The sequence below is a fragment of the Medicago sativa genome, chromosome 1 (genome assembly GCF_051527215.1).
Source record: "Medicago sativa cultivar Bolivia chromosome 1, Bolivia_mono, whole genome shotgun sequence".
NCBI classification, from domain to species: domain Eukaryota; kingdom Viridiplantae; phylum Streptophyta; class Magnoliopsida; order Fabales; family Fabaceae; genus Medicago; species Medicago sativa.
In genome coordinates this window covers 68564703-68577668 of record NC_140749.1, presented here as the reverse complement: position 1 = coordinate 68577668, position 12966 = coordinate 68564703, and the positions used below count along the sequence as shown (strand labels likewise).

The following is a 12966-nucleotide window of genomic DNA, read 5'->3' as shown; positions in this document are numbered from 1 at the left end:
CAACATTTGGAACCTAAAGATGGGTCTTGTCCAGGTCATCAAAGTAAGGGTGTTCCATAGCTTTCTTTGCAGATAGCCGCTTGGAAGGTTCATATTGCAGCATTTGCTGAAAACAAAATAGTGAAGAAAAAGAACATTATTAAAATAGAAAAAGGACACCAGTTAATAGAAAATGTTAAGTAATCAAGGGGGCTAACTTACAGAGAGTAAATCCAAAACAACATTTGGATATGCGCTCGAGAGAAGCATGATAAGAATTCCTAAATCCAAAACAACATTTGGAACCTAAAGATGGGTCTTGTCCAGGTCATCAAAGTAAGGGTGTTCCATAGCTTTCTTTGCAGATAGCCGCTTGGAAGGTTCATATTGCAGCATTTGCTGAAAACAAAATAGTGAAGAAAAAGAACATTATTAAAATAGAAAAAGGACACCAGTTAATAGAAAATGTTAAGTAATCAAGGGGGCTAACTTACAGAGAGTAAATCCACTCCAGCCTCTTCCAAACCGGGAACAGCCTTTGAAAGACTTTGAGGACCCCACTGAGGGTACTCATGCCAGTTCATTAGTTTACTAACACCTGGCCATACATCTTCATTAGGAGTCCCCAACAGCCTGAATATATGGAGGAGTTGTTGCAGCTCAGAATCACCAGGAAATAGTGCTGTCTTGGTAACAAGTTCAGCTATAATAACCAGATGAAAAATCAGATTAAAAAAAACCCTGCTGTAAGATAAACAAACAAGTACTAAGAAATAGCCCTTTACTTGGTTGAACAAAATATATCCTTACCGAAAATGCAGGCAACAGACCACATATCCACAGCCATTGAGTAATGGGTAGCCCCCAAAAGGACTTCAGGTGCTCTATACCACAGGGTTAGTATCTGAAATTGACACAAAAGTAAAGCAATCAGCCACAATTGAGGATCATGACACCCTGAATGCAAAACCAACAAGGGGGCAAAATCTAAAAATTTATCTCTCTTTAACATCAACATTGTCACAACCCAATCTCAGACCATAACCTAGGCATAGGCTAATTTCAAGTCATCTTATATGTAGCTTAACAATCCTAACACAGTAAAACACAACACATACAATACATCATCCTATAACACATACTTGTCTATTTTCATGATACCCGAATATGTTAATTAATTTTGAAGAAAGTACATAAAAACTATCTCATCAAAGCTCTGGAATCAAACTCAATAATATATAACTCAGTTACCTCATGAGTGTACTTCTTAAGTGGCACAGTAAAAGCTCTAGCAAGTCCAAGATCAGCAATTTTGAGCATCATTGTTTTACGGTCCATCAAGAGATTGTGAGGCTTCAAATCCCTTCAGTAATAAAGGTCAAATCTTAAATCTTAATGTACTACTAACTAATCTATGAGTCAATCTATCCTTTAACAAAATAAATGAAATATACCTGTGCAAAATTCCATGACCATGGCAGAAAGCAACACCCTTGCAAAGTTGATACATCAAACCCTAAAATCAAATCCATAAAATCATTAATTAATTAATTGCAAAAAAAAAAACTAACAACAATAATCAAATAATTTGTAGATCTGAAAAGAAATTAACATACTTTGATGGTTGGGGGTGGAATATTTTGCCCAGTTTGACGAAAACTCCGAATGAATTTCTTCAGATCAGTATCCATATACTCAAAAACCAAATACAACACAGTTTTCCCTTCTTTGTTCTGCCCTTGTTTCACATCCAACAACCTAACACCAACAAAATTCACAAAATCAACCTAATTTCAAATCCAATTGAAATTGAAACTGAAATTGAAAGCAATTTAGGGCTAACTTACCTAACAACATGTGGATCACGAGAGAGCATTCTCAAAATCGAAACCTCACGAAGCGTAGTAGGAGGAACACCTTCATCATCTTCATGAAGACGAGTCTTCTTCAACGCAACAATTTTCCCAGTTGCTTTCTCTCTTGCTCTGTAAACCTTCCCGTACGTTCCTTCTCCAACTTTCTCGAGCTTCTCGAATGCTTCCTTCGCCGATAACACTACTGCGATTGTTTCACCGGGTTTCTCCATGATTGAATCGATCGAGGAAATTAGGGTTAGGGTTTGGTCTGAAAAGGGGTTTTTGTTGAAGAAATGAAGATGAAGTGAAATTCTTACAGAGATTTGATTATTTATATGAAGAGAAATTTTATTATCGTTGTGCAACGGATACTTACCTTTGAATTTCAAATTCCGCTCTCTTAAGATTAGATGCTTCTTTCATACTTTGGGCTGCAAAATTAGTTATCAATATAAGTCTCAATTTTATTTTAGATTTTTGCTACTTACACCATCTATTATCTATTATTAATATTATAGTTAGATTAGACATGGACACAATTTAACCACCATTATAAAAGAAAGTTAAGTATGTTTTTAAACTCTGTAAATATTTTAAATTTTGATTTCAAGTCCTTCTAAAAAAAAATTGAAATTCGGTTCTCGAAATTGTATGTAATTTGTTTTAATCTTTATGCTTTTACAAGTTCATGTTGCATGTTGCAAGTGACTTTTTTTTATGACATATCATTGTGAAGAGTGAAGACGTTAAAATATTATTAATTTGATAAGTTAAGTATTAAATATTTAAATTTAACTCCTTCAAAAAAAATATTTAAATTTAATCTTTAATTTGATATTATAGATTAATTATTTATAAAGATTAAAAATAAATTATTTTGTTGAAGGGGTTAAAAAATAATTTTTTTTTGGTTACTAAAAAAAATAATAATAAATTATAGGGGTCAAAAAAGAAAGCTACTTGGAACATGTGATATGAACTTTCATAAAAAAAAGTAGAGACTATAATTGGTAACAGAAATTTATAGGGGTCAAAGTTAGAAGAAAATTGCTAGAGAGACTAAAAATAAAAGTTGATGTATTTAATGTGACAAAAAATATATTTATCCCTAAAAGAATTGTATGGTCATATTCAAGGGGTGGCTATAGGCCAGATCCCAAATAGTGGCTTATTAAACCGACATCGCTACTTTAGTAAAAAGGCTAGCACTATATATAAAAGGAGGAATATATTGACTCTAATTTATTTGAGTTACTCGAAATTGCATCCCTCCATTTTATTTTAATCCAACGATGTTAATTAATCGTTAAATCATCTCACATGATCAAGCATGATTCTATTCCTCTCTCTCATTCCCTTGTATGGCTTCGCTAGAAGAAAAAAAATACATTGTTACTTTTCTTCCTCAATCCTCCCAACATGTTCTCAAATTATCCACTTTAATTATCAATAATCATGAACAAAATTGCACAATCCTTCAATTCTATGTCTTACTGGTCTTTATTTTATGTGATTGTATTCCCATAGAGATCAATTTTAATACCATATAAATCCAATGATTTTTCCCAATGTCCTTTTGATTCCAATAATTTCATTCTCTTTTTCTTTGAATGACATAGAATTCTCAGATTTGATTGCTTGTACAAAATTTTGGTTTAATTGGTGGGATGAGGTGGATGGCGATAGGTATGGGAATACTGTACATCAAAATTTGAAGCGAGTCTAGAGGTAACATTCAAAAACAAAGATCTGAAAAAATTAACGATAAAGAAAAAACCAAAATTAGTACCAATGAATTGAACTAATCCATCAATCTATTGTTAGAGTCAAATCTATGTTTCTTAATAACGTGATATGGGGAGGAAGAAGACCCAAATTGTTTTCATCAGGGGGATTGTTTGAATATTGCTTGACCATGTGAAATGTTTTAATAGTTAACTAGCATATCGTTGGATTAAAATAAAATGGAGGGATGAGATTTGGAGTAACTCAAAAGAGTTATTCTTGGAGTCAAAATATCCTTTTTCAAGTTCAACATTGGCCTTTAAACATTTCTCATATTATGTAGGATGGGCAAATTCTAGTTAGGTCACCCGTGTCCCTCAACATGAGTCGTCATGTTTCCATCAACCGACTTTATAGTCATCCTGTTACGGACGATGTTTGTACGACAACAAAATATTTGACTCCAACATCTAGGGTACATAGTGTTTCAGGTCGAAGAGTGGAATACACCACTTATCACTATAAGATTGACTTATGACTTTTACATAAAGTTCTATGTAACATTCTCATGGTTGGTTAATCTAATATAAATATTACCCTTAATATTTATATATATGTGATGACTTGATAACTACTTATCAATGATTTGTGAGACGCGATCATCAATCTAGTCATATAATCATATTTTTGCTTTAATATTATCCCATTTCACACTAATGATTACTTATGTTTTACTATGAATAATGTCCTTAAGTTTAATGGGGTCTCACGATTAAATTACATTTAATGTTCTATTAAACAAACTAATATTTTTTTTAAGCAAAGATAGCTTAGCAGTGAGCCAAGACTAACCAAAATGAACTAATTATTTTAGGGACTTTATTATTTTAAGTTTTAACATATAACATAATAAATAAATGCCTTTATTTAATAAATAAATATTCGATACAAGTATCATGTTCTTATAAATAATTTCCCTCTAAGGCTTACACTAACACTCTGTTGGTGGAAATTTTGAATATCCCTTCTTTTATTCATCCAGACCTAACCTTCACCCCTTCTTGAGCTATTGTTTTGGGTCATTGGGAAATCCCCACTGCTGCCTGACAAACTAGTTTGATTGAATACTTCAGACGATAATTTAATTGCAAAGCTTGTTTTTTAGTTTTTACATCCTTTATCTCTGATACTTGCTTATGCCTCTATTATTTCCAGGCCTTTTATTTCTCCATCATACTCTTTTTTTTTTTGCGTCTTATGCACCGTAAAATGCCAACGAATAAAAATTTAAGATCAAGAGGTTGCATTGTGGTCTCGGTTTGTGTTTTGTGCATGTCGAATGAGAAGACTTCTAATCACTTGTTTCTCACGTGTCATTTTGTTGTTGAAATTTGGATGTGGTTGGGTGTCAAGATGAACTATGTTCTTGACTTGACTTCGGTTTCAAGGTTGTTCTCTTGCATTCCTCTCCATTGTAGCTCGCATATTTGTGATATTTACGTGGCCAATATCCTCTATACCATGCAAACTATTTGTTTGGCTAGAAATATTGTGAGATGTATCTCTTATAAAATTTAGCTACATGCGACGAAGGCGAAAATTGTGTGAACAGTGGCAATGAGTGTCAACATCTCCAATGGTCACTTCTTGCCCTGTGCATCTGATGTAAGCTTATTGGATAGTTTTCTTGTTTTTGCGCATCATCAACGTTTCTGAGATATCGTGTTAGCAACTTGGTAGGCTCCGTTTCTATAATGAATTAAGGTGAATACAAAAGAATCCTTGATTGGTGCACATGCAGATTGTGGCATTTTTTTAGGATCACAGAGATTGATTTATGGGTTGTTGTGCATGGTTTCACTATTGTTATGGAGTATGTTGTGCAACATGTAACATTCCGATTTTTAGGTTATTATTATTTTAATTGTTTAATTATTTATTGTTTGTTTGATGTGTTTGAATTGTTGGGATAATTGGTTTTTATTAAAGAATGAGGAATTGATAGAAAATTAGCAAGTGTACTAACTTATATCGAAGTAATAAAATTTATAAGATTCGTATCCACATCGACTGTTTCAACTTCTACTCGGTAGTAACGTTATTATAAAGGATGTTTGTAAAATGGGGGGTGCACTGAGGCAATTGGTTTGATTTGCAAGTTAAAATAAAATGGTTCAAGTAAAATTGGTTTGAGAAATGATATGGAGAGGTGACTAGGTCATTCGATTCATCTGCTCATCGCTCATATTAGCAACCTGTTTCTTAAGCCTACGAACGCTATAAAGTTAACGACAAATTAACAAAATAGTTTAGGTTAATCCCTTGATCCTAAGCCCTCTTTGCTGATTATAATTCCCTAATCCCTTAGGTGAACCTATAATCATCAAAGGTTTTAAGTCCGTTAATTCAATTATCACAACCTAACAACGCTCTATCCCTAGATTGTCCGTTAGAAAGAACAGCATAAATATTTCCGAGATACACGCTAGTGTCAGTAGTCATATGGGTCAGAATCATAAAAGCATTAAGAACAAAATATGCTGAATAAACTAGATTGAAATTCATAAAGATTAAGAGTTACAGGTTACATAAACATGAACTAGAACAGAATCATCTCTTGACCTAATCACAAAGGATCTAGCTACTCATGGCTAAAGCATAAATAACTAATATGAAAGAAGGATTCACTACATGAAATTGGTAACTGGATATGAGTTTTGATGGTCTCCAACCTTCTCTCCAGATCTCCTGCTCCAAAAGTCAATTTCTTTCCCCAAAATCTCGACCCTTTGCTTCAGAAAAGCATTTCCTTTTTATAATAAAATTCTGGGCTCGCCAAAATCGGAGCCTGATGCCTTAAATCGGAGCCTGATTTCTCATTAACTGCGCAATCATTGGTCAGACGCTCCTCAAATCGGAGCACGATGAGCTCTCATCGTAGCCCGATTTTTTACGTATCAAAATTCTTCAAACTTCAGCATAAATTGGACTACGATGCCAGGAATTGGAGTACGATTTCTTGTTTCCTTCAAGCATCAAAATTGTTCTTTTCTAGATTCAAACTCACGCCAAAAACACCTAAACTCAACTATAATTACATAAAAACTGAGATAAAAGTAATGTATGACCTAGTGTCATCAGGAATTAAGGGTATTTTTGTTATTTGATGGTGAAGAACATTTTAGTAATTTAGAAGTGGAGGATTATTTAATGAGGTTGTAGTAACTTTGAGGAATTAACATAATAGAAGTAAATAGTAAGGGGGGTTAGGTGAATTAAATATGTAGTGTTATTTTTATGAGTAAGAATAATCTCTAAGCCCAATAAGAGTTAAGTGAACCAAACCCAATTGATGTGGATATATAAAAGTGATAGTCTTTACAATTTAGGGGTTAAGAAATCATTTGATAAGTTCAGAAATAGAGGCAATAGAGCAAATAGAGCAAGTGAGAAGAGAAAGGAGATCTAAAGGGAGAAAGAGGAGAAAGCTTGAAGGACTAAAGTGAAGAGGTAGATTAAAGTTTAGGACGCTAGCTTATTGGATTAAGAGGTGAGAGAGAAAGTTACTTTCGTTATCTAGAACTTATGAGCAATTGTGTGGTTGTGGATTATGTGTGATTTTATACTTTCATGGATGTGTTGTTGAATTAAGTTTAATTTCGTGCTCCAATTATTGTGGTTATTTCGAGCATGCGAAAAATTGTAAAATCATGTTGTTGTTGCATGAGAATCCATGTTTGATTATGATAAGTTGGTGTTTAAGAGTTTTTAGCTTAATGGAATGAAATTCATGAAGTCTTTGATGAATGATGTTAAATTTATGTTTTATCTTCTTATTATGACATAAGGTATAATGTAAGTGGTGAAATTATGTTGTTGTTGTTGTTACTATGTTTGGGTGTGAGTTATCATTTGAAAAATGAGTTTTTGGAGTGATAAGTTGGAACAAATGATAATTATGTTAAATGATGACAAAATTAAGTGGAGATAAGTTGGTTAAGGTGAAATTAATGTGTATGTGTTCAGATAACATTGGATTGATGATTTAGGACGAATTTGCTGTGAATTGGATCGAAAAATGGTGTTGAAAACGGTATTTCCTGCGAAAAACAGAAAAATCCAGTTTTCCTGTCTTGCAGAACACGCACGAGTGCGCCCCTGTGGCACGGACCGTGTGTGTGGCTCGCACCTAGGGAGCACGATCGTGCGCCCATCCTGTGTAGGGAAAACTCATTTTTGACTTTTTGAGGTATCCAATGCATGTGAGTAAGTCCCAAATTCCTAAACTTGATTAATAGGAGTATAAATTGGATGTGTAGGAGTAATTAACCTAGCTTATGATGGAGGTAGACTTAACCTATGTGAAATGTGTGAAATAGACGGACTTTGTGAAATGATGAATTATATAACATGTTAGCTTGTAATTGGTTATACGATATTGTTAAAGTGATGAATAATGGTCGAATTGGTTAATGATAGGTGAATGAAATATTGATTAAGTAAGTGTAAGTGGCGAGTTGGCTAAGATGCAAATTGGCTAAATGAAGTGATGTTGTTTTATTGATGATTAAAATGATGTTGGTGTGATAAACATAATGATGTGAATATTAAGATGATGTTGAATTATTGACGAGAATAAATGTTGATGATGAAATAATTTGTTTGTGTATGGATGTATTTATTTGACAATGCTTGGTGTGTTGGTGTGTTGTTATTCTATATGATGATGTGATCATGTAACATGAACTATATGAGGTCGTGCATTGTCGACTCTATACTTGTATCCATGCATCATGGTCAGTCCTATTTAATAACGAATATTTGATGATGGGTGGATTAATAGATAAAATACCTCCGATTATCCAATTTTTTAAAAACGGGGGATCACTCGGTAATATAACTCCGACATCTTAAACTTGGTATGACATGCATATAGAGTTAAACTAGAACATCACATACATCTGAGTCTATGTGAGAGTCGTGATTTGATTATGTGAATCTATTTGAAAATGTGTTCATAACTATGTGTGTTCATGTGATAATTGGTGATGGTGATGAAGTATGAATTATATATATATATATATATATATATATATATATATATATATATATATTCAATTTGGTGATGAAGTGGCAATGTGAAGGCTCGTTATATCTTATGTTGATGATTTGAGAATTTTTATATATATTTAATTTATTGAATGAGAATGCATGTAATTATAGTATTGCGAGTATTTGTGAATCCTAATATTATGCATGCATTTGTATCTTCTTTATGTTGAACGTATATCTTACCCTTCAGTGGCTTTTTGATCGCCTACATCCTCGTGGTGTAGACGTGTTGGTTGAGGATTCTTAGTCGACGTGAGTATCCTAGAACGGCTAGCGCCTACTCACCTTTATGATTTTGGAGTCTTAGCTAGTAGACTTTGATTTAGGTGTCGGAGATTTTATCTTTATATGTTGTTTTATGTTTAAGGAATGATTGAGTTCACTATGTTGATGTATCTTAAAATCTGAGATTATGACTTTATAGAGTTTGAGATGTTATTTTCGATGCGACTATTTATGTATATGATGATCTATACATGTTTTGGATTAAAGATGAAGTAACACCTTGAAGTTTATATGATTAATAATGCATTTTATGATCAAATATTATATGTGAGGTTCAAGGGTATATCTTACCCTTCAGTGGCTTTCTCATACACATATCAAGTTCTCATTTTCCCTCTCTATTGTTTTGGTTTTTGTGCCAAGACCGACATTTATTTGTATATTTTGGTTGCCCCACAAGTTGTTCTATAAAATGGTTGTTCAAATACCATTCCTCATTTTATTTATCCAATCCAGTCATAGCCAACATTTTTCTATTAGTTTATGTTGTTATTTTTCCCTTTTTTTTCATAATGTTATTTTTCCCATTTAATTTAACATGATTAATGGCATAATATCAATTATCTAATAGTATCCCTAAAAAAAATCTAATAGTAATTTGTTTATTTAATATTTTATAAATGTTTTTGTTTCGTCCTGGTGGTGGGCTGCTGGTGGTGTTTCTGTGTTGCCGCTTGGTGGTTTGTTTTTGTTTGGGTAGCCGGCGGCGTACTGGTGTTTGTGTGCAACAGGATGTTCGTCAGCAACTTCTGGTACGTTTTTTCTCGTTTATGTTCGCAATCAAAGATTGGGTGGCTGAATACTTTTGACCTTTTTGACGTGGGTTGGTTTCAAAACCCAAAAGGGTATGGTTCTGACCCGAAAGGGTATGATTACTGACGTATTGGACTCATCCTTCGATCTGAGTTCTTACGCGAATGTTTGAAACTTGTGTTTGGTGGCTTGACTTCTTTGACTCTCGGATTTTTTCAGATTCGGTGAGATCTGCAGGTTTCAAGTCGTCTTGTATGCCTACACTCTGGTACTTCGTGCTCAAAAGAGCTTTTATGCTTGCTGCTTGGTTCAGGGAGTTGTTGGCAATTGGATTTGGATACCGTGTTGGCAATCGATCCATTCGCCTAAATTATACCCTAATTGATCTTCGCAAATGTTTACTTTTCGAATATTTTTTTGTAACTTGGTTCCGTTCCCGTACGCGGGTTCGCTGTGTTGCGCTAGTGACTAGTGAATTTTTGTTAAGATAGATTATGGTTGATCCACTATGTTTTTTTTATATCGTCGTATCCCCTTTTGTGCTTTACCCGGGTCAGGTCTAATATCGCACAGTCTTTGTATCTCTTTCTTTTTATTTTATCTAATCGTTCTTTTGATTAAAAAAAATTAAAAAATTTAAATAAATTTTTTTTAGTAAAAAACATAATTATCTTTTGCTAAAAAAATCATAATTATCTTTATAAAGAGAATTAGACAAAAATATAATTAACCGACAAGGCTAGCACACAGTTAATTTGTATTTGTGTGAAACCTAAATTGTATCGGTGTTGCGTATGTATAGATTGATTGTCTTCTAAACCGGGATAGATTTTTTACCCATAACTCTCTTGCATTGATCTAATCAACAAAATGATCTAGATTGTACATATATTTATATTGAAGTCGTTTTTTATGAATATAAATTTATTTTAAGGGACACACACCACATAAAAATCAGAAAGAAAAAAAAAACCTACAAAAATCTATGAGAATTTACAATAAAATTAGGCTCTTTTAACAATGGTGAAATCACACATCATTTTCATAATGTAAGTTAAATTCCTCTATCACACCTCTGTGACAAACCTCAGTCAGAAAGAAACAGTGAAGTCTTTAGCAATGAGTTATAATCTTTAATTTCACACATCATTATAATGTGATAATTAAATGTAAAATATCTAAGGGTTAGTGGTGTTTTACGCCCCTGTAATATAGGCCATTTCCAGGTTTACCCCCTGTAAAATATTTTTTTGATTTACCCCCTGTAAAAGTTTTTTTTTCCAGAATACCCCCCTAATAGGCCATACAAAAACCAAAATTTTTGTAAAAAAAAAATAAAAACTCGTTTTTGTATGGCTTATTAGGGGTATTCTTAAAAAAATATATTTTACAGGGGGATAAATCAAAAAAAATATTTTACAGGGGGTAAACCCGAAATGACCTATATTACAGGGGGGTAAAACATTATTAACCCAATATCTAATACCAATAAGGGTTGAGTCTAATGGAAGTGGTTAAATTCCCATAATACATTGGCATGTAGAGAGACACAAATTTAGTGTCTAACACACTTTGAACATGATTATCTATAATGGATAGAATCAATGAAAAAAAACCAAATTGTAAATTATCCAAAAACTTTAAATTGATTTTATCACAAGTCTTCATCATTCTCCTCCCGCCCACCTTTTTTTTTACATTTGATCGTAATTTTAAAACTTCCAACTAGATGATTGAAAAACGATGAAGGAATGAAATGAATTCAATGAACTTAAAACGATTAATGAAAATTTAAGAGAGATATGGATATATAAATAAATATGACGCTCTTTATTCAAATAATTGATAATACAACACGATTATGATGATTCAGTCCTAACCAAGTTACATACATATGAAACTAGTTAAGCCTGTGTGCTTTAATTGAAATTAACTTAAAATAACACGAAACATAAAAATATAAAATAAACTAATAAGAGCGTCTTTAGATGGATCTATGGGCTTGGATCAATAGAATCCAGAGGGACCATGTCCACCATCTCCTCCTATATTGTTGAAACCAAACAAATGAGGTTGCAACATAGGGTTCTGACAAAATCCAGGCGGGAAAATTGAAGCTTCTTGATGATTTGGCTGGTGCTCGATAGGAATGGTAGAGGACGAACCATTGCCAACAAAAAACGGAAGGGTTTGGGTAGGAGTCCCCTGACTTACAACCATACCAACATGTTCTGCAATTCGTTTCTTAAGATCCAACAAAGCATTTTTCAATAATTGAAGTTGGACCTTATCCATCCCTTCAATGGGACAAGCCCACCAAAACTGAGCCTCATTCTTCTTGCATAAATCGATCAGCTCATTCTTGCGCTTCTTTTCGATGCCTAGTGCATCGTTGATTTGAGTTAACATAGCATTAAGCTCGCGCAATTTGGCGCTGCGGTGAGCCTCAATGAATTGCAAGATCCCATTGTTTTGGAGTGGGACCTGAGAGAGATAACGGTCTATGACCGTATAAACATCTGGGTAGCCAAATGAAAACACCTTATCACTAGGTGAGAATACAATGAGAGCAATATATGCACCACAAAGGGTGCAAAGCTCGCTCGCTTTCTTGAAGAGTCCACTACGACGCTTCGAGAAAGTCACTTGCAAATTGCTCTCATTGCTCATTTTTTTCATCTCAATTTTTTTGCGACCTTGACCTTTCTTTCCACTCGACATGATTGAAGCACAAAAAGAGAGAAGAAAAAGGTGTGTGTGTGTTTTTGTTCCTAGGACTAAGAAATGGCACATTGAAATTGGGTGTGGAGGGATCGTTTTATAGACAAAATTCATGACTATATTTTTAACACGTGGATCTTTTTCAAAATTCTATCTTTTTTTCTTTTTGTGGTGATTCAAAATTCTACCTTTTGCTTATATGGTAGGTTATTCAATGTTTTTTTTTTATTTTAAAAAGGGTTAATAAATTTTTTTTTTGTTGAAAGAAATTCAATGTTAAAATGGCGTTCTTTTGCCAATTTGTATATATCTTATCTCATTCAACACTTGTTAGATAAACTGCACTTGGATAATTCTTGGAATTTGTAATAATTGTTTTCATATTAAATTAATTTTAAAAATAACAAGAGTTTGTGGTACAGTATAAATAAAGAATAGTAATTGTGTCCTCTAGAAACAATCTAGCAGTTCCTCATACAATTAAAATGTGCAATGCATCTGGATTCTTTTTAGAACATGGTTGGAGTATTCATCG

General features: G+C 33.3%; 1 protein-coding gene and 1 pseudogene across 1 annotated transcript; both read right to left on the bottom strand.

Annotated features, from left to right (window-relative positions):
- Nucleotides 1–210: 210 nt before the first annotated feature.
- LOC146956736 (cell division control protein 2 homolog D) lies at nucleotides 211–2136 on the bottom strand. Its single transcript, XM_085731210.1, has 7 exons — nucleotides 1827–2136; nucleotides 1596–1737; nucleotides 1434–1495; nucleotides 1231–1342; nucleotides 790–883; nucleotides 474–682; nucleotides 211–378 (listed from the first exon to the last, which is right to left on the bottom strand). Exons 1-7 carry the CDS (start codon nucleotides 2063–2065, stop codon nucleotides 286–288), a joined length of 951 nt encoding a protein of 316 aa, XP_085587336.1. The 5' UTR covers nucleotides 2066–2136; the 3' UTR covers nucleotides 211–285.
- Nucleotides 2137–11519: 9383 nt separating this feature from the next.
- On the bottom strand, nucleotides 11520–12478 carry LOC146956735 (agamous-like MADS-box protein AGL62 pseudogene; annotated as a pseudogene).
- Between the last annotated feature and the right edge of the window lie 488 nt (nucleotides 12479–12966).

Excerpts from the sequence above, each read along its gene's own strand:
- LOC146956736 (XM_085731210.1), bottom strand. The coding sequence starts at position 2,065 with ATGGAGAAACCCGGTGAAACAATCGCAGTAGTGTTATCGGCGAAGGAA. Across the intron at positions 1,738-1,826 it reads CGTGATCCACATGTTGTTAG|GTTGTTGGATGTGAAACAAG; the intron begins GTAAGTTAGCCC and ends TGTTGGTGTTAG. Across the intron at positions 1,496-1,595 it reads TTCCACCCCCAACCATCAAA|GGTTTGATGTATCAACTTTG; the intron begins GTATGTTAATTT and ends ATTTGATTTTAG.